The sequence below is a fragment of the Sinohyriopsis cumingii genome, chromosome 5 (genome assembly GCF_028554795.1).
Source record: "Sinohyriopsis cumingii isolate HCF-2022 chromosome 5, ASM2855479v2, whole genome shotgun sequence".
Taxonomy (NCBI): domain Eukaryota; kingdom Metazoa; phylum Mollusca; class Bivalvia; order Unionida; family Unionidae; genus Sinohyriopsis; species Sinohyriopsis cumingii.
The window spans coordinates 65,321,317-65,343,768 of record NC_142965.1 but is presented as its reverse complement, the minus strand read 5'-3'; the positions used below and the strand labels follow the sequence as shown (position 1 = coordinate 65,343,768).

The following is a 22,452-nucleotide window of genomic DNA, read 5'->3' as shown; positions in this document are numbered from 1 at the left end:
TTAGCACAGAATCATTGATGAGGCAGTTTTCAAACCGCACAAGTTTATCACCTTGTATAAGTTTTTAAAAATATAGAATGGGACTGGGTGTTGTCAATAGCTAGATTTTTGTATCTACGGGAAGTACAGTGTGATATATTTTGTTGGCATTCATCCTCATTGCCATGCCTGTATTTGTACTAGACAAGATTTTCTTTGCATGAGGAAATTGCATTATTTCTTCTGTTTTGAAGATAACATTATGATGTCTTCCAAGCTAAAGTGAGACATGAAACTGGCAATAAGATGTTTTCAGAGCATTCATGCCGTGCAAAACAAAAAAACAAAGGGCTTGATGGCTAAAGTAAGTTAAATGGAGCAACCATTAAATGGCTTAAAATGTTGAATAAAACTAATTGACAACTAACAGGTAGTCTGTTTGAAAGTATTTTTGTTATCTTCTCATTAATAAAATATGCATATAAATATATGGTAACTATATGTCTATCTGTCATCTGCATACTGGAAATAGGATCAGAATGTCTACCTGCAAGGGTACCATCTACCTTCCAAAGATGGAAAACCCACCAAGTTCATATGTGTATCAATATATATCACATCCCAGGCTGTGTATTGTGAATCATATCGATATTCGGCAGAGGTGTATCATTTCACCCCTAAAAAGGACTCAGTATTTTAAACAAATCATTCTTAACAATCGAAAATCAAAGTATATGGGATAATGTGTTGAAAGTTAGTTTTCTGTGTAGATATTGGTATGGACCTGCCAGCCCTTATCATTTGACCGTAAGTCCTGTGTAGATATTGGTATGGACCTGCCAACCCTTATGATTTGAACATAAGTCTTGTGAAGATGTTGGTATGGACCTGCCAACCCTTATGATGTGTAGATATTGGTTTGGACCTGCCAACCCTTATGATTTGACCATAAGTCCTGTGTAGATATTGGTATGGACCTGCCAACCCTTATGATTTGACTGTAAGTCCTGTGTAGATATTGGTATGGACCTGCCAACCCTTATGATTTGAACATAAGTCTTGTGAAGATGTTGGTATGGACCTGCCAACTCTTATGATGTGTAGATATTGGTTTGGACCTGCCAACCTTTATGATTTGACCATAAGTCCTGTGTAGATATTGGTATGGACCTGCCAACCCTTATGATTTGAACTAAGTCTTGTGAAGATGTTGGTATGGACCTGCCAACCCTTATGATGTGTAGATATTGGTTTGGACCTGCCAACCCTTATGATTTGACCATAAGTCCTGTGTAGATATTGGTATGGACCTGCCAAACCTTATGATTTGACACAAAGTCCTGTGTATATATTGGTTTGGACCTGCCAACCCTTATGATGTGTAGATATTGGTTTTGGACCTGCCAACCCTTATGATTTGAGCATAAGTCCTGTGTAGATATTGGTATGGACCTGCCAACCCTTATGATTTGAACATAAGTCTTGTGAAGATGTTGGTATGGACCTGCCAACCCTTATGATGTGTAGATATTGGTTTGGACCTGCCAACCCTTACGATTTGACCATAAGTCCTGTGTAGATATTGGTATGGACCTGCCAGCCCTTATGATTTGACTGTAAGTCTTGTGTAGATATTGGTATGGACCTGCCAACCCTTATGATTTGACTTTAAGTCTTATTGAAATGATCTTTAACTGACTTGTGCAACAATTGCAAAGGTTATGAAAGTGCTATTGTTGTGGTCAAATCTAGAAACTGGCTTCCTGATGTATGATATGGGTCTTGGTTTCAGATCAGGTTCAGTGGAGTTGATCAGGGAACCAGTTAGTCCTACGGTATAAGACATCTATCCCAATATTTACATTGAGTTGACATCTTGCTGCCTAAATAAAGGTTGTTGTATAGCATATTTCCCAGTTGACTCACAGGAGAATGAGAGGCCAAATGTTCATGAATGTCTCACATTCGTGGCAACCCACATAGAGACTTTTCCACAAATTAATTAAGTCAAAATGCTCTAATTGGACTATAATTACTCTGATGTCTTTTTCTAATGGATTCAAAATCTGGCACAAGAAAATGGATGCATTATAAAGTTACTTTAACCAATGTTTCATTTGGCTGGAATTTGATGGAAGCCGGGAATGCTGAAATCTCTTAAAGAAATGATTAGTATCATTATGAAATGAAACAACATGGTGTAATGGCTTTCTTCAATATTAGTGTATATTTTTATTCAATCGTTAAAGAAACATACTTGCATATTAAGCATGGGGTTTATATTGATGTGGCCTCAAATGAGTTTAATTTCTGTTGCTACACATTATTCTTTAAAAGGATTAGGTCTTCCTATTTTCTGTCCTCCTTTGGCATTTGCACATTACTAAGTAAACATGGATTTAAAGAAACTCTCATGCACCATTATTTATGGCCACTAGAAACTTAATACATATATGGGCAATCTCCATATTCAACAGTGACAACTCTGTGAACTTTAATGAGACCTTGCACGTGTTTGATTTACATCATTTTCTGAGTTGAGTATTCCCCCTGATTATCTGTACTCCTCATTGGCTTCCAGAGCATAAAGTTTATAAGGTTTGTTGGATTTCAACTAAATATGATTGGGTTTATTTGTTGATGAGTTATTGAAAGGGTTCAGTTTACATCACTGATAGGAGTTATGTCTCATGATTGTCTGTCCTTCTGACTTGAATGAGTTCTATTTCTTGCTTTTCATGACATCATATGCAGGAGTTATGCCTCATGAATGTCTGTCCTTTTGACTTGAATGAGTTCTATTTCTAGCTTTTTATGACATAATTTACAAGAGTCAAGTATTCCCCCTGATTATTTCCTTCTAATTGCTTTCCGGAACATAACTTTACTATAGTTTGTTGTATCTTAATCAAATTTGGTATAGGGCTCAAATTGATGAGATCTTGAATGAATTTGATTTCCAGCATTATACATCATCATTTCAAAGAGTTATTGCTGCCTCTGTCTCTCTCTGCACCCCACCCCACCAGCCCTGAAGACTTCTGTTTCAGCAGCATCACATTCTCAAGGATTAATTGATTTCAATCAGATTTGGCATGCAGTATACTGTTGAAATCTTCAATGAGTTTCCAGCATTCCACATTTTCAGCTTGGAGTGTTACAGCCCCAAAATGTCCATCCACCTTTTGGTTTATACAGCACAACTTTGCTGAGGCATGTTGACTTTAATCACATTTATAATGCACCTTTATGCTGATGAAACCCTGAATTAATGGTATTTCAACATAATTTATCATGCACTTTTATGCTAATGAAACCTTAAATGAAAGAGTTTTCAACCTAATTTATCATGCATCTTTATGCTGATGAAACCTTGAATGAATGGTATTTCAACCTAATTTATCACACACCTTTATGCTGATGGAACCTCGAATGAAAGAGTTTTCAAACTGATTTATCATGCATCTTTATGCTGATGAAACTTTGAATGAAAGAGTTTTCAACCTAATTTATCATGCTCCTTTATGTTGACAAAACCTTGAGACAGAATTTTTAAAGTTTCTCCAGAGTGCCATGGCAAATGTTTGCATACAGCAAACCAAGTTTGATCATTATTGTTGCATGTTAAATTACCCATTTTAATATAAATTCCCATCAAATAAGGTTTTTAAAACAAGAAGAAATACCTGTACCAAAGCAGCAAAATTCTGAAGGTCTGAAGTTAATGGACAGGTAATATGGTAAAATTGCAAGATTCAAACAGTTGACAATAGCTCTGGTCATGAAAAAATATGCTTTGATAATCAGTTTGTATGCATCACTTTGATAATGTCCCTTGGATGTAAGGTGTCCCATGGAAAAAAGATTGTGGTCTTTAACTGTTTTTCTAGTCTATATTCACTATTTTCATGAGGAGATAATATTGTCCCTTTTACATATAGCAATTATTATTACTAAAATATTGAATCCTAGGATTGACATGTATTATGTTTTCATGAAATACCCATTGTACGGATTAGATGCCTTGTAAATCTTTAAAGGCTGAATTTCATAGTTGTTTACCTGTTATTTTGGGTTGAAGCATTTGTTTTTTCATTAAAGTTCTTGCAGAAGTTTATAATCTTTTTGAATTGGGACATTGCAGTTGTTCTACTTTTTAAAAAAAAATAAAGTGACCCACATTTTGGGCATGAATGATTAAATTTCATTTTTAATCAAATTAAGCACAGCTTTTTTGACAGAAATATGGATGCAGCACATTTAAACCTCTTGTACGTATTCCCACAGGCTGTAAGCACCAAGTTGTACCCCCACCAAAAACAGGCTCTAAATTGGATGATAAAGAGGGAGAATGGAAGCAGTCTGCCACCTTTTTGGGAGGAGACTGGAGGAAAGTATTTTAACTCCATCACCAACTTCACCTCCAATAACAGACCAAAAAGTGTGCGAGGAGGTAGGACATTGCTGTTATCTGTGTCACCTTTATAAGATATTGCTATGCTGTTGTGGATGCATAATGTAGTTGCAAGACAGTTCAGCACTTTCTTCAATTAATAAGTGTGGTATTACATGTTTAATTTGAGGTTAATGTTATTTGGCATGAATGTGCATATGATAAATACATTATTTTGCCCCCCCCCCCCTCCAGTATGTAATACTAGTGGATATGTTGTATTACTGTGTTTGTCTGTTGGCATTTTTGTTTACAGAGCAGGAAGCCACAGTAGTTCAGTTTTTAAAACATTGAACTTGTAATCATATTATTTTCTTTCCATAATCACAATTAAAATTATCTAAGGTTGTTAGATTCAGATGTAGTCAAGTTTTCCTGGTTTCTTTCTTTTGATGACCCATTCAATTTCATTTCATCGTTAAACATTATTCTAGTAATTTGCAGTCGTTTTCTCATATAACATAACTTGTATACAAAATGTAAGTGAAAATAGGTATTGGAAATCCATGTGTGTGGTCTTTGAAAGTGTAGGAAAAGTCTTTGAATTTATCATTCAGTATTCTGAGTAAACTCTGGCACAGTCTCAGAATACTACATCTAGTTTGAAAAAGGGTGGGGGAAGCAACCAAAAAGAACAAAAAAATGATATTTTTTTTGTTGTTTTATTTGAGCTTGCAATATTCAGATATATCACTGCAAAATTTTGAGGAAGAGTCCAAAACTTACCTATGTTGTGTAATTTGAACAATTTGTTGTTGTTATGAGGTTTAAGGCCATTTTTCAGCACATGATAGGCTTTACATGGTGGAGGAAGAACCTAGGAAAATCCTGGAAAGAACCACCTACCCATTGGATGCTACTTGCAAGCTTTCTCACGTACCCACATTGGCCGAGTCCAAGACTCGAACCCACTCAGAGGTGAGATTGCAGTGATCGATAATGGTGAGCACATTAGACCAATCTGCCACTTTTGAGTTGATCCTACACATGGATGTTAGTGTGATGTTGGCACCATGTATTATAATCCGCTGGAGACAAATCTGTTAATTAGCTTGTGTTGACATCCCACGTGGCCAATAATTGTTCAGTACTTATCCAAATAAATCTAGCTAGCTGCTGAATAAACAATCAGATTCTCACACAAGTGCTTGCAAGCATCAGCATGACAGTCAGTTGACTCTTTTCATGTTTGAATGGAAGTGGGCATTTAACATTTATTATGAATAAAATGAAACCAAATTAACAAACTAAAATATTATCATGAATTTCATGATGTAGATTCCAAATTAATTTGCCCAAAATGTCTTTTCAGTGATAAACAGTTATATATAGAGCTTTAGTTTACTACAAATTATCCCAATTTTAAATGTTGAGTTAGATGGGACTATTTGCCTTGTCTCTAAGAATAACATAGGATCGACACCTATCTCCACACTACATGTCTTTGCTTATCCATGTGAATCCAAATAAACTGCTTTCTTCCAAGATTTTTGTTTCATCTGATAAGTGAAAAAATTCATTCCCTCTGTCATTGTCGGCTGACTTGAGTGTTATCACCACCAAGTCTGGTGGTCTGTATTGATGTTTCTTTGATCTGCAGCCTGGTCTTCAAATGTTTTGTGGCTACTGCGCAACTTTGCCCCAGAGAAGAATGATGCTTCTAGTCTACTTTGACCTTTAATAAGTGAGGTAACATTAGACTAGTCCCTGGACATACTTTTGACTACAGTAATGGTAAACTGGTTAACACTCAAGCTCTAAATGCCATTACCTTTCTTTAGGGGTGCAACAACACGCCCAAACCATATTGCGATATCACACTATTAAAGTGTGAATTGTCAGGCAGTGCTAAAAAGATGGAGCACCATATTCTTGATAATGAGTGAGATTCACATATATTTATTGGCAGAGTGGATCCAACGGCATCATTTCTCCACGGCACCATCTTGCAATAGCCTGCAAATGAGCCTTCTGTTTCCTCCATCTTTGAATCCATTATCCACTCATTCTTTTCTGAAGTAAGTCTCAAACTGTTCAAGTCTTACCTAAACATTTTAGGGCAAATAAAAAAAGGATGTGGTTCTGGTCACATTGAAAAACAATAGGGTATGTAGGTCATTACAAACTATTTTGTTGTTCTTGGTGTTGTTGATCCAGACAGATTTAAATGAAGCATAAACTAGAAAATAAGCATCATTTTCTTCATGATCTTAGTTGCATCCCTTTGTTAATTATCCACATTTTTTTTCTCCAAAAAGTAAATTTTATGTTTCGCAGAAAAATATATGGTATGTTGGGTAACTAGAACTACACATATTTTTTTATGTGGCCTTATGTCCTACCATCCAAAAATAATTTAAGATATCGGTTTGAAAGATTGTAAATAATTATTAGACCTGTAGACCACATGGATGAAAATGTTAAAGATATTGAAACTAAAGAAATGTGAATAGTAGAAAGCATTTCTACTGTTCACTATTATTTGCTTTCAAAATTGTTTACAGTAGTCCCCCTCTTGAACAGCCCCCCTGACCAGCGGCCACCTGCTCCTTACGGCCAGAATCCATTGGCACTGACTAGTTTATATTCAAACTTACCCCTCACGAAAGGCCACCCAGCTAACACGACCAGTGGCCAGCATTTTAGTGCAATAATATAAAATTTACCCCTCACATGTGGCCGCATTTTATTTTAATATGTATCCAGAACCAGTATTTTATTCATAATGTGTGTTAAGTAGTCCGATTTCAGTTTCCCGATGTCAGGTTTTCGTTTCTGTACCACTATGGTTAATGGTTAATATATCATTTACGCCTCACCAGAAGCCACATTTATTCCATAAAGCCGAGAAGTACTCAAATTTTAATCCATTCAAAAGGGTAAGTACACCACTCCCTCGATAACTCGCGCACATCGGGGTCCAGAAACATCGACCGCACTATAAGCGAGGGGCGAGTTATCGAGGGACCTATAAAATAAGCCCAAAACCAATAAAGTGATTGACGACATAACGGAAAAATAAGGGGGGGGGGGTAGGCAGATTATACTGTTGAATACTCACTTTATAATCGTTCTGAGATTAACTGTTAATAAATATCTCTTCATAACGGTGTACTTTATTATTTTCTCATAGGACAACATTAAAAATTTCAGGATAAATTACAGTATATTGAGGCGATCATCGAAAACATTATTCCACGTGTTTTCCGTTCGCTGAACATGTGTACCACTTCACACATTGTGTACTACGTCATTAAGTTTTATGTTGAATTGTATACATTCTAGTTTTATTGTTTGAGCCAAATTAGAAGTTTTTTATACACAAAAGATCGACTCTTTTCGAGAAACAGTGTCGATCGAACGATAGATAGATTTGAATGCGATAGAAGTAAAATGGAAAACAAAAAAACAAGAGTTAATCAGTACTGACATATTTAATTGGTCTACAAATTTAAAACAACGTAAATTAGAACAAGTTAATACTTGCCGTTTGTGCCACGCTTGACAAATATCAATTCACTTTTTGAAAAAATCAGTTAATTTTTTTTGTGTGTGAAACTCCTTGGTTTCTCTGCCGCCGAGCAAAATCCCTCAGATTTCTCAACTGCATGAGCTTTACGTAGTCATCATTTTGGGTCTCCAGCCACCTTATGGCAATATCAAAATATTTGCTTCCTGTGCAGAGGGGTGGGGGTGCAACATCTGTGTCTGCATCACTTTCAACACTTGTGTTACTCCAGTTAGAATCGTCTTCTGCTGCAAATTTGTTCGCTATAGAAATAATTATAGTTTCATCTGACATGCTTGCTGTAGGGCAATCATTGTCAGCACAAATCCACTCCTCCATCAAGAGAAACGCCCATCTCAGGACCATGAGTCTACTAATTTCTCCCAAACAGCCTCGGCATTAATGACATCAGTTTCACTGAAACATTCGAAGTCACTATCGTCGTCGTTGTCTCTGTTAGTGTTTTGCTTTACGTCAAAGGCAGCTCCAAGACCCTTAATTCAGCACCCGAGGTCTCTTGTAATCGATTTTTTTTTTTTAATGCAACAAACACTTCCCCAAGTTGTTGATCAAAGCAAAGCCGGCATGTACATGTAATTAGGTTCTCACAGAAGTACTCACGGGGTTCGATGTGACGGTCGATTGACTCTTTTCATGTTTTCAATGAACAGACTATGTTGTGATTATAATGTTTACACTGAAACGGAATTAAAGGATTTGAACGTGACTTTCACACAGGAAGTCGTTTAATTGGTGTTTATTTCATTCTCTGTTGCCACCTGTTAACATTTACCAGAAGTTTTCATTGATCGCTATTTCACCAGACTGTTTATTTACATTATAATGACAACTATTTATCCTAAAAACTTACATAATATATGATATCTTTAAACAGAGGTCACGCTAGGATTTTAAAACTGGGTCTTTCTGCCTCTGAATTCAATCACTAAATATCAGTATATTTTCTCACTCGGCCGCCAAGTCAAAGCCTTTGAACTAGCCGCCTAGCTGTTGCATCATGTTCTTTTTTTTTTTAATGTACTCTTATGAAATAGTAACAGTACATCAAAGAGTCTTTCAGTCACTGAATTCTGTCATTGTAAATATCAGCACAGTAAACTGATCAACACATTTTCCCACAAAGCAGGTGGCTGAAACAGGACCGGCAAATCTTTGAATTTTCCCGCGTACCTATTACATGCGTACGGAGGACTCCAGCCTCAGTGATTTTCTGCATCCCAGATCAAAAATTGGCGTCCAAATACGCGTAATTAAGCGTTTTCGAGATCTCTGAAATTAATTCTTCTCTAGAGCTTGCAAATTGCAAAATATGGATTATATTTTTACGGGCATTAATCACCCTTTTCGATGATAAAACGAGCAATGTATCAAGGTTTAATTTATCAATTCTTATCGTGATTTTTTTCATGTTCAGCATATTTTAAAGATATTTTAAATACATTTTGTCTGGAAAAAATCGGGAGCCAAGACGGACACCGCGTTATAAGCGGGTTCGCGAGTTATCCGGGCGCGAGTTATCGAGGGAGCGGTGTACATGTAACGATTAGCCATACTGCTTGTTGTTATGAGATGTCTGGTTTAATCACTGATAATTGTTAAGATTAAAATTATTGAACAGTAGTAACAGCTGAGAAGTGGCAGTATCGATGTACAATACACAAATAAGCAGGAAAATAGTTTGATAGCCTTTATGACTTCCCTTAGTAAAACGTTCACTTTGATAATTAGTAATCAAGATCATAACTCCAAACGGCCACCAGGTCAAATCTGTGTGATCTTAATTAATGGTACATATCAAAGCCATTTTGGCTTCTCTCGCTTCGTGTAAAGAAATGTATAAAAATAATAGGGTACCAGACTGTGACTAACGAATCACGTGACACGATTACTTCCTTTGAAAACACATGGCAATTTGTTCAAATGCAGAAAAATTGTTTTATGAGTCTTGTAGTTGGCAACATTGGAATAATTTACTGCTTAAAAAAAAAGTTCAACATGTCATCAAGGAAAAGGAAAATTCTCAATTTAGAAGAGAAAGTAAAAGTAATTCAGCTGACTGAAAAGGGGGAGAGTTCGAGAATCCTGGCAGAAAAATTGCATGTCGGAAAGACTCAGATAAACAATATTGTGAAAGATAGGGACACAATTCTGTGGAAGTGGGAATGTGGAATGGACGGAGAAAGGAAGATTGTTAGAGCCAGGAGATGTTTGTATCCTGATTTGAATGGTTTTGCACTGTGCTTGCTAAGAAAATTCTGCTCACCGGTCGAATGATCCAAGAAAAGGCAACAATTTTATCAGTTGAAATGGGATATGACGACTTTACCACAAGTAACGGTTGGTTGCACAGATTTAAAGTCCGACACAATATTAAGTGTTCTGTCCTTAGTGGAAAATCGGCTGATGTTAATATTGAAGTTGTCGAAGATTGGAACAAAAGACTGAATGATATATGCAGGGGATATGACGGCAAGGATATTTTTAATTGTGACGAGACTGGTTTGTTTTTTAGACTGTTACCAACAAAGTCACTCATTCAAAAAGGGGGTTCATGTTAAGGTGGGAAAAAAGCAAAGGAGAGATTTACAGTTTTGCTCTGTGACAGTTTTTCTGGTGAGAAACTGAAGCCACTGATGATTGGAAAAGCGCAAAATCCAAGGTGCTTTAAGGGATATAGCCAGACACATTTGAGAGTTACATATGAGGCAAACAGAAAAGCATGGATGACAGGACAGATATTTGAGTCCTGGATCCAAAAACTTAATCAGCAGATGAAAGTGCAGAACAGGAAGATCCTGCTTTTCCTCGACAACTGTGCTGCACACCGAAAACTGGATTTGTCAACTGTCAAGGTTTCATACTTTCCTCCAAATACAACTTCAAAACTTCAGCCCCTGGATGCAGGGATAATCCAGACAATCAAATTAATTACAGGAAAAAGCTGCTGAGACATGTTTTGTTCCTGATGGATAATATAACAGCTGCATCAGAGATAGCACAAAAGGTGAATCTGCTGGATGCAATACAATGGCTGACATCAGCATGGGATGTCCTGACAGCTGAGATGATTCAAAAGCGCTTTCGGAAATGTGGGTTTTTCCTAGAGGTATTGGGTGTACCAGAGGCAGAGGAGGAACACTGGGATGAAGAGGACTGTCTTCCCGTTATACCACCTGGAACAAACCTTAACGATTTTGTTCATTGTGATCATGCATTAGCTACAGAGAACACAATTAGCGATGACTGGGAGTTATTAATGACAGAAGGTGCCAGAAATTCTAGTGAAACATGCCAGAATGAGGAAAGTGACTGAGAGTGACACAACATGTGACAATCCAAACCCAGACAAACAGCGCATTACACTGCATACTGCATGGTTACATTCCACAGAATTGATGGATTATGGCCTCGCAACAAACAATGTTGAACTTGTGGACACAATTATGAAAACACAAGACATTCTCAAAAAAGATAAAAGCTGTAGAAAGTATGGGACAAATGACACTGGAAAAAATTTTCAAGCCTAAGAATTCTTAGGAACATATATACATGTATTGAAGTGTCTACTGGAGACAGATGATGTGATCTGTAACATTATAAAGGTAATTTTAAATCTATATCAATGATTATTCATAACATTCTTTTGTAAAATAATATAACAGTTTGTTTCACACTGATTTCACAACATGCACGTGATTTTTAAATGAAAATATTAAATGTTTTAGAATTAAATTAGTTGTGACTTTCGTCATATGTATTTACTATTCGCATTTGTCATCCCCCTCTAGAAAGGCTACCCTCATTATAAGGCCACTTCCTTGCTGCACTAGGGGTGGCCTTATAAGAGGGTACATTTTCATCCATCCATCCTGTTATTCAAACCCTCATTTTCAGAGTTTGACTCAAGATTTGTTTAAGGTATCTCTATAAACTTTGGCACATTAAGTACTGGCAGTGTGTCACTTGGAGCTTTTTTTATCACCAAGGCACATATGAAATATCTCAAGGGATTAGAGACTTCTTTTACTGTGCCAACAGGACAGAAACATGCTTTAGATTGAGCTCTGTTGAACATGGATTTCACATAAAGACTTCTTAATGGCGTCTAGTTGGTCCTAAATGAAAATAGTTCCATTCTGAGATCCACTATGTTGCCACAGCGACCACCTCTAAAATCTTGTTGCTACTCCATGGATGATTGTATGACATGATAATATCACTAAAAGACTTCCTCTGAATTCTAGTTAGTCTTATTTGAAAATCATGTTGACCAGATGTCAGGTATGGATACTGTGACCGTCTTGGAAACCTCATTATTGCTACATCTCATAAATGGATGGACTTAATTGACATGGGATTCTCACAGAAAGACTTCTTAGGATACCTAGTTAGTCTTAAATGAAAATAGTTCAGATATGAAATCTGATTTTGCTGCCATCTTGGACATTTTATTAATGTTACCCCTGTTACTCTAGATTTGATGAACATAACAATTTGAGGCTTTCACCAAAAGTCACAACACTTTTTTCTTGCAGTATAGAGTTATTCCTGTATTTAACTGATGCTTATTTAACCTTCAAAAATGGCCTTACTGAAAATCTTTTTTATGGCTTGAGAACAGATGTCCTAATTAACAAGTTTTTAACTAAAACACTATTGTAGCAATATATAGTAGGTTCTAGTTAAAGATGGCATTCGTCTGACCCCCAACATGGTACCAAAATATATTACTTCAAGATTCAAACAAACTTACTGCCATGTCGGCCAATTCTGCACATCAGGTTATTCTGCGCAACGATACATCGTTTCTGTAAACATTGGATCACATTTTATTTTGGGTCAAAAATCCATTTTGTATCCAGAAGGAACAATCGTACAGCGTGAAGACCGACTCCATGACCTTCTTGAACCTGTAACCCAGAAAATTTGATTTACTGTGCATCTTTTAGAATCATACAAATGAAATACATTAAATAAAAGATGGAAATGTGTACCTTAAAACAAAACTGTATGTTAATCCAAGTTTCCAATTTTGCAAGAAGTTGTCCCACACGTACAAAATTGTCTACTACTCAATGCGTCTACTTGCTGCTAGAACATAAATTCTCAACAAATTCTCCAGCGTATATTCTGTTTCTATATTCTGTAGTAATTTTTCCCCATAACAAGACGACGTAAACACATTACATCCTATTCATTGTTTCTCTTCCATGTAATAGCTTATTTTTCATAAAATGTTGAACTTTACTTTTTTTTCAAGATCGGTTTAGTTTGTTTAATATCTCTTGCCAATTATTGGCATTTTGACATTGAATTTTGTAAAACTAACTATAAACCTGAACTAATTACTCGACCGAACTGCTGACAGAAACAGTCCAGAGTAATATATTTCATTTCTGTTGTGCGATGGATAAACATTGCATCTTTTCAAAGCTATGCACAGAATAGGCCAGCATATCGCAAGTCAGGAAAACAGGGGTTGGTGTCCTCTGTATCCAAAATTAATATTATTTTGCACAGAATATTCTGGTGACAATTGCTGTATTTTATTTTTGTCAATCGCTCAAATTTTTTCGGTATATGTTTTGCTTCAGTATTGGAAACTAACAGCCTGACAACAGTGTAACATATGTGGTTATTTTTTGAGACACATTGAACGATGTTCTATCCATATCAGATAAAAGGTCAAAGAACGTGACAAATAATTAATGCACTTCAGTTACAGGTATTTTATGAACATGTAAACTTCACCATAAGGAAATAGTAATGTTGCCAAAATTAGTATTTTTTTAAGTTTCTCATGAACATCTAGATTGGTGTCAATACTTGGCATTGAAATAAAAGAAGAAACATACATGTCTTTAATACTAGTAAACTGTTTTCAGTAATTACAGCATCAGTTCTGTTAGTTTTCGGTTATTTCAAAGTAATATTTTTTTAGGATACAGGCAAGGGAAGGCATGGTTCTGAGACTGTGCAAGTCACTCAAGTTATGCAGGGTCTTTGAATTACCAAAGGATAGCTATATCCTTGCCATCACAGCTGTTAAGAATATTTCACTGTATTATTTACAGGAATACTTGCTGATGACATGGGTCTGGGTAAGACAATGGAGATGATTGCTTTAATTTTGACCAACTTTGAAGATAACAAACCCCTGGCTGTGCGTGTGCCAGGCACTTTCAGAGAATCATATAAGAAAAAGCTAATGCAGGTTCCCAAGGTAATGTACTCCAAAATTCTTGTAAATAATTAGGTTTATATTAATGATAAGTTATTAAGTATATTTAGCTTATTAATTTAGCAGACAATTTATATGACGTTCAACGGAATGTCAATGGAAGAATTGGGTTCTGGAATAACGAAAATTGATGTTGCATATTTAGGGAAAAAAAACTTGAAATTTGAGCTACTTCAAGACTTACCTTGGCCAGCTTCTTGGTTTTTATTCCTCCCATTATCTCTCTCTCTCTCTCTCTCTCTCTCATTCCCAAAGCCAACCCATTACATATCTTGTTTGATCTTCTGCAACAAATGCACATTTAAAATTTATTCCAAAATTGTTGAAATAATGTCACTGTAATTGTAGTTTCCATTACTGTCAATTTTGTGGTTATTAGATTTAGTCCCTTGGGTACTTAATTTAGTTCCAATTTCTGATTCAAGGGTATTTATAAAAGAAAAAATTGTATTAGTCATTAAAAACAATATATTTTGAGCCACAATGTATTCATCTCTGTGAAGGCTTGTACACATCCTCACATTGTTAAGGAAACATGCATAGTCCCTATTGGAGTAATTAATGGAAGGATATTGGAGAGGTACTCTCCGATTAAGTCTAATAGGAGTTTCCTTTAAGCCAATTCATGACGAGTCAAATTTATTTCCACACATCACAAAGAGTCCCTTAAGACAGGTGTGATTTAATCTGCTGATTGTATTTTTAAGCAATTTATTATTTGTATGAAATATATTTAGTACATGACCCTGCAACTTTACCTTATAAATCTAACTAAACAGGTGACTCAACCTTTTTCCTCTTATTTTGTGCATCACAGTTATAAAGTCTTCAGACTCCGCTGAGCAGTCCTAATTACAAAGGATAAAATTAAAATCTGTAGCATTTATATCTGGTTTTGCAATATCATTCTTAGCCATCTTGAATCACTGCACTTCTAAGCAACCACTATGGAGCTAAGACATTTTTTCTACAATATGCTCACTCACCTCTTTTACCTTTGGGTCAAGGTCACAGTCAGAAAGTTTGCATTGAGTTTTTAGTTGAAGTTTCTTCATTTGATTACATTTCCTAAATCCTGAATAGATTCTTATTATCACTGGTGTGAGTCATTATAAAAGCAAAACATGTTTCATTGTCCAACATGCTTGTTCAACCTCTTGACCTTGGTTTTCAATGTCACACATTTTATTTGAATTGATCAAAGGCTTGATGCAACTCTTAGCCTTGTTTTTTTTTGTGCTTTTAGAGAGCCTGTTGACCTGATCCTTAATAATTGCCTCCATCTGTAAATGTAAAAATGTTTGAAATAAAGGGATAATACTTGGTTTGCTTGTAATATCATCATAAGATTGGGTTAAATGTACCAAATGGGGAAGGTGGGTCTTATCTTCAAGCTAAAATCACCAATCAGTTTTTAGGGTTTTTTTTTCTTATTCTGTTTTATAGATCCATATATTCAAATAGAGAAATGGAACTTGGCAACTAGATTCTGCTTCATGTCCTAACAGGCATGTTTATTGAGACAACTCCGTATTTTCAATCAAAACCATTTGTTTGTACTCAACATGGTTACTCATCAATGTTTCATTTCACAGAAAGCGGCAGTCTGGTTGAAGAATAGCTTTCCTTCAGATTTGCATGCAACTGCAGATGGCATGTCAGAGGTCAGGCTTCCAGATCTGAAATTCCCAAGCAACATAGATAGCCCCTCAAAGGACCTGCTACCAAAGTTGAAGGACCTGTCCTCCCCCAGTAATGTAGTCATAGACCATCGTGAGATCAGAATAGAATCAAATCCCCAAGAACTTCAGAAGAAGAAGGTTCCATCACAAGAAATTGATGTAATTGCAATAAGCTCTGAAGAGTCAGATTCTGAAGGTAAGTGAAATATTTGTGAAGCTTTTATAAGATTTAGTTAATTTAATTAGTCAAAGGAAATTTTGACATGGTATGAACATCTTTCTCTTCTCCCAAGAGAGATTTATGTTACATCAGGCCAACATTTGACATATTTAAAAAGTTTGTCATGCATATTTTTGTATCAGTATCTAATGGTTGGAAATAAACACCCACCCACCCAAACTCCAAAGGGCAATTGAAAATTTCTTTCTGTCAAATGAATTTTCCAGTCACTCTCAGATGAGTGCTGATACAGAGCTGATCATTGTTTTCTTTCAATAAAAATATGTTTTTTCAAGAATATTGGTGAGATTGTTCATTATAAATCCATATTTTCTACCATAAGTTGTTTTTCTTTTGTTTTAATGAAGCTTAAATAAGCATATCACTCTAACTCTTCAGTATTATATTTTCTTACCAGATAAAGATCAGACTGGTCTCGGTCTGTAATCACTTACAACTAGTCTTAATAAATTCTTACCAGACAGAGAGTAGTCTGGTCTCAGTCTGTTATTACATACAACTAGTGCTATTAATTTCTTGCCAGACAGACAGCAGGCTGGTCTCAGTCTGTAATCACTTACAGCTAGTGCTATTAATTTCTTGCCAGACAGACAGCAGGCTGGACTCGGTCTGTAATTACAACTAGAGTTAATAAATTCTTACCAGACAGAGAGTAGTCTGGTCTCAGTCTGTAATTACATACAACTAATTCTTACCAAATGAAGAGCTGGCTGCGCTCAACCTGAAATTACTTAAAGCTGATGTTAGAAGGATCACAGAATAAGTTTGAGAAAACACCATTTTACATTATGAAATGTAGGGTATTAACATTGTCAGCTTTTATATTTCTATAATATTTTTTTCTGGGCAAGTACAAATGTTTAGTACTAGCTTGACTGTTTCATTGGGTTTTTTTTAGATTTTTCAATTACTGGATCAAAAGACAAAGAGTGTTTAACTACTATGCTGATGCAGAAAAAAAAACGATCTTGTATGTTATGTTCACCTATTGTCTGCGATAAGTCCATCAGAATTTGTCTCATTTTGTCATTAGGAATTTGATCAGAGGTGATAAAGTTATTGATATCATTATATAAAAGTTAAGTGGGTGCTGTATTTGCTTATTAATTCTTGTTACTTTTTTCTGTTCTTTGTGTCCTATGATATTTCTTTTAAATCCAGCTGTATCTGTTGTTTTAGCAACACCAAATATTTTTAAATCTATTTACTCATTACTGAAGAACACCAAATATTTTAAATTGGAGTTTCTTGTCACTGAACAACACTAAAATATTTAATGTGCAGTTACTCGTTATTAAAAAGCACAAAATATTTTAAAGTGAAGTTGCTCATTATTGATCAGGTTCTGTTTAGTGCATCACTGTATGTTTAGCATGTATATAGGATTATTTTGAGTGTGGCAGCCTATACCCAATTCTGATTTGTTGATGGGGATTCAGTAGCTGAATTATGTACAAGTAGAAAAGTCTGATGAAAAGTACTTTTAACTTTTAAGCATACCTATGGTCTCTGATAAGGGATTTGTAACTATTCAATTTTTTTAAAGAGTGCATAAGTGACTCATTATGGAAGCTTAACATAACAATACAAAGACACTACTTGTGAACAGAAATTACTTTCATGTTTTGTTTATAAAAATGAATCAGCTGTGTTGACTATTGTGATAACCCATGTTTCTAATGAAAGTTTTTCTATTTTAGATACCCAGAGTTCATTGAGCATTGATGCCAATATCATGTTAAAAAAGAATGATCCAAACTTCAGCCCTAAACTACACAACATGGAGTATCTTACGTCAAGAGATAGTGCTAGACCAAAAAGGTAAGTTGCTTCCAGACCTTTTTTTTGTTTCAAATCCTTTCCAGGTTTGCATCAGTGTCACTAAATATGGAAGCTAAATCTGTCTTGTCAAATATAAAAAAGAACATTTATAAAAAAATTTAATTTGATTTTATTGTGCTTGGTGTATGGAAAATCTGTCATGACACATACAGAATTCATTTCATTACAGTTTATATTGAGTGAGGAAAATGTCATTTGTTGCCTTATTTTTGCTGATGAGAAGATTTATTGTTGTTAATTTATGGGTATAACAACGAAAAATTGGATGAAAGAAAACTGCTCTTGAAATGGATTGAATGATATACAGGTCATTTTATTCATCCTTACATCTTTGTGACTGTTCATCTATATGAAGATAACTTCAATGAGGATAGTTTATTTGAGCCTCATTCTTTGTCCGTAGTGATCATCTCAATATTATAAATGACGAATTTTACAGGACTCTAAAACAAGGGAAGTCCCACTTTAATCTTAAATCAATCACACAAGTAAAAAGACAACATATATACCTACATATACCATCATAGATGGCTTTTTAACAATATAACACTGCATTCAAGGTTATAGACTGTTTAGTCCTACATCTTATTAAAGTGTCTATTATGAAACACTTTGCATGAATCGAAGCAAATACGATGATAAGGAAGCAGGTATCCAAACCATCCTTCAGCATTATCATGATCATGTCTTTTAGTTATAAGGTACAAGGAAAATGTATCATGGATTTTGGTTATTAGCCCTGTCCTGTACAGGGAAAATGTATCATGGATTTTGGTTATTAGCCCTGTCCTGTACAGGGAAAATGTATCTTGGATTTTGGTTATTAGCCTTAGGTTGTTTCCTGGAGAGGGAAAATGTGTCATGGGTTTTAGTGTAACCTCTTAGTAATCTTATAGAGATGAAAAACATGTCATGGAATTCAGTTATATGCACTGAGTCATGTCCCAGAAAGGGTCATAAATTTCATTTAAAATACCCGAGTCCCATCCTGAGGAGGTTATGGATTTTACTGATAATTTATGTTTCATCTCCTGAAGAGGGAGAATCTGTCATAGGTTTTAGTTACAAGACCATGAGTCATGTCCTGGAGAGGGTAAACATCCCCTGAGTCATATCCTCAAGAGTGAGAATATGTAATGAAAGGGGATAGAGAACTTTGGAAAGCTCTAGTTTTCTTTTCTTTCTTTCCTTTTCTTTTATTTTAAGGAATGTCGGAAAACTTGTGTGCTATGTCGACAGTGAATCTGATGAAGATGAGGAAAGGAAAACACCAATTAAAAGAGGTATTAAGATAACAAGAATAGACATGTTGCTTTAGTATGTACAAGCATGCAAAGATATACAGTAAAATATTATATAAAAATTTGTTCAGTAAATATTATTTCATAGTAATTATTTTAGTCAGTAAAATATAAATTAGCAATAATATTACTAAATAAAATATTTTACTTATTAATTTTGCTTCGTAATTATTAAGTAAACACAGACATGAGTAATTATGAGTAAATAAAGGGAAGCAAATGTAAGTAACTTTAAGTAGAACAGATTAGTGATGTTTTTATCAATGCATGCAACTTTCATCTTGCAGCAGTCATTCTACATCACTCAAACCAAAATCGCACACTCTTCATGCAAGCTTGCAAGACTTAAACAGACTGATAGTGTAATTTCTTTTATTTCAGCAAGGATAAATATGATGAAAGAAAAAGCATTCTGCACACATCACCAAATAGCCCTAGAGCCATCCCATAATAGTAGGAGAGGGAATGGGAAGGTACCATTGAAAGGAATGGCTGTAAAGCAGAAATCTCCTACTCTGGAAGCAAACACCAGTCTGTTAGAAGTGCCAGATGAAGCTGGAAGCTCCAAGTTTAACAAGAGTAAAATGACAGGTATTCCCTACTTGATATGAAATAAATTACCATATATACTCATTTTAAGTGGAGTCCTTTTGAAAACAATATTGACCCTGATCTGTCATAGCATCATGTACCAATGATTTTGTTTCAGAGAAGAGAACATTATCGTGGGTACTTAAAATTTTAGGTTTGCCAGTCAAAGTTTGCATATTAGCAGAGATACTGCCAGGCTTTGGGATCATGGGTTTCTCACAAAATTGATCTAGAGTCAATGCAGTTTTTAAAACCCAGTGGAGGAAAGATTGTGCAAGTTACTTGTGGTTCCCATGATTTCTCATACCCAATGCATGATTTGTAATTTTAATATTTTAATTTAGTTGATCAGATCTTTTTCTTCTTTTTTTGCTATTTCTTCAAAATATAAATTAATCTTCTGTTTGTGGAGAATAATGTTTGAATACAAGCACCTGTTGGATCTGTTGGACTATTGCAGAAACTGTGGAGGTATTCCAAATTGTTTCTTGGAGGGTTATAGTAAATTGATCAATCAACCAGCCATTAGGGAGATGTCTAAAGCACAACAGCAGTATGTCTTGTTGAAACAAGAGAAAACTGATTTCTTAAGGAAAGTCATTGAGATGGAAAGATTATCTGTTAAGGACGAAAAAAGGGAGGATAAAAAAAATTGATAATTGTTTGCTGCTAATTGAAGATGGCGCAGAGATGATGATACAGAAATAACTGGCATAATGTCATTTACTACAGCTGCAGAAAATATGATACAATACATCAGCAGAAATATCCAAGGAACAACATGCATGAATTGTGGAAAATTGTGTCTTGAATATATATCGTGAAAATCAATTCTAGAATCTATTCAGATTAGCAATAATTGCATTTATTCTGCCTTTATAAAAAATCTGATTGTGAAAGGGGATTCATTTCACAAAGCAAAATTCACACAACTCTGAGGAATAGGCTAACCACAGACCTTTGAAACCTTATCAGTGTCGTAAGAAAATGTCAGAATTTCTGAGGGGAAAAACATCCTATACAGATATTCAGTTGGGTCATATCTGCAGCTGATTTTGATATCTTCCATCAGATGGGACAAATCCTGGATCAAGGATCTACTAAAGCAGGGGTGTCCAAAGTCTGGCCCGCGAGCCAATCATGGCCCGCGGTAAGATTTCATATGGCCCGCAGCTTCGGTCATATAATGTATTATTTATGGCCCGCTAGCACGCAAACCCTTCTCCGCTCATTTCTGCCATGGCGACTGAAAAGAAAAAGAGGAAAGTTGACAATGAGGGCCGCCGCTTTCAGGAGAGATGGGAATTACAGTACTTTTTCACTGAAAATCAAGGCAAATTGTGTTTGTCTCATTTGTAACGAGACGGTTGCCTTGTTTAAGGATTTCAACGTAAAGAGACACTACCAGACTAAACATGTAACACATACGACAAGCTAACAGGGAGTGACCACGCTGAAAAAGTGAAGCAACTCCAAGCTGCTCTGGCATCACAACAGCGATTTCTGAAAGATCTTTTAAAAGACAAAAGCAAAATTCACTTGTTTTAAACTTTAATGATAACAGAAAACTTTGCATTAGTTATAACTCCTGTTTAAAATAACCATAAGGCAAAGATATTTATCTAACTCATGGAAATTTAAGGTATTACATACAGTTCAGTGTTATCTGACTCTCCAGATAGGAGTGCAAGGCAGAATTGTGTTTTTAGAGTTGTTCATGTCTGCCTGAGTGGCTTATATTTAGTTACATTGCCATTTGAAAAATAAAGATGATTGTGACAATGAAAATTGTTTTATTTATTTATTGTTCTATAACCGTGTATATTTGCATGTAACTTTTGTGGTTTAAAAAAAACATCAGAAGGAACTATTGGCCCCCGGGCATCTTCACTTTATCAAATCTGGCCCTCTTTGCAAAAAGTTTGGACACCCCTATACTAAAGCAAGAGATCTGCTCAGGAAAATTCCAGCCAAGCCAAATCGTCTCAAATAACCATGGTGTAAGGTACTCCATCCCCATCTTTTCTAGCCAAAGTTCTGATATGTTAACCTATCTACACTTTCAGATCAATCATATATTTCAGTGCTTTTTGTCTGTTGTGTTAGGGACAAGACACCACATCCAATCACAATCTGGTTGTTAAATTTTAAAACTTTTTTTTTACATGATCAAGACAAGGAAAGCACACAACTTGAATTGGCTTATAAATAAGCAATTTTCCACTGCCAGTCTCCGTACAAATACATTCTTTCCTTCAAATACACTTATAATGGCTTCTCTCTGGTACGTAGTCACACTTAAACTTTTAAACTTGTGAAGTATCCATTTTCGGGTGATGTACAATGCACTGTGCTACACACTATTGGTTAGTTGGCATTACATACTAAGTGAGGCAACTCCAAATTACACTGAAGATAGCTTGTGCAAATAATACATATGTGAACAGTGGTCACTAAAATTGAAGAACAAAATAATAATTATATATACCTCTATTTAACTGATTTTAGAATCGATTTTCCTTTCTTAAATAATAATGAGAATATGGTTGGAAACAAAAATAACTATTACAATGACTTTGTGACTCAAGACTGG

The 22,452-nt window shown here is 35.4% G+C and overlaps 1 protein-coding gene across 3 annotated transcripts in view; it reads left to right on the top strand.

Moving 5' to 3' along the window:
- Positions 1 to 22,452, top strand: part of LOC149799334 (DNA-dependent ATPase/E3 ubiquitin-protein ligase HLTF-like) — a 111,141-nt gene that overhangs the window by 41,036 nt on the left and 47,653 nt on the right. For all 3 annotated transcript variants that reach the window (XM_089958660.1, XM_089958659.1, XM_089958662.1), the window contains 6 exons: positions 4,267 to 4,432; positions 14,036 to 14,184; positions 15,798 to 16,080; positions 17,826 to 17,946; positions 19,174 to 19,250; positions 19,650 to 19,859. In XM_089958660.1, the coding sequence (XP_089814786.1) occupies positions 4,267 to 4,432; positions 14,036 to 14,184; positions 15,798 to 16,080; positions 17,826 to 17,946; positions 19,174 to 19,250; positions 19,650 to 19,859 (1,006 nt within the window). The remainder of the gene's footprint in view (positions 1 to 4,266; positions 4,433 to 14,035; positions 14,185 to 15,797; positions 16,081 to 17,825; positions 17,947 to 19,173; positions 19,251 to 19,649; positions 19,860 to 22,452) is intronic.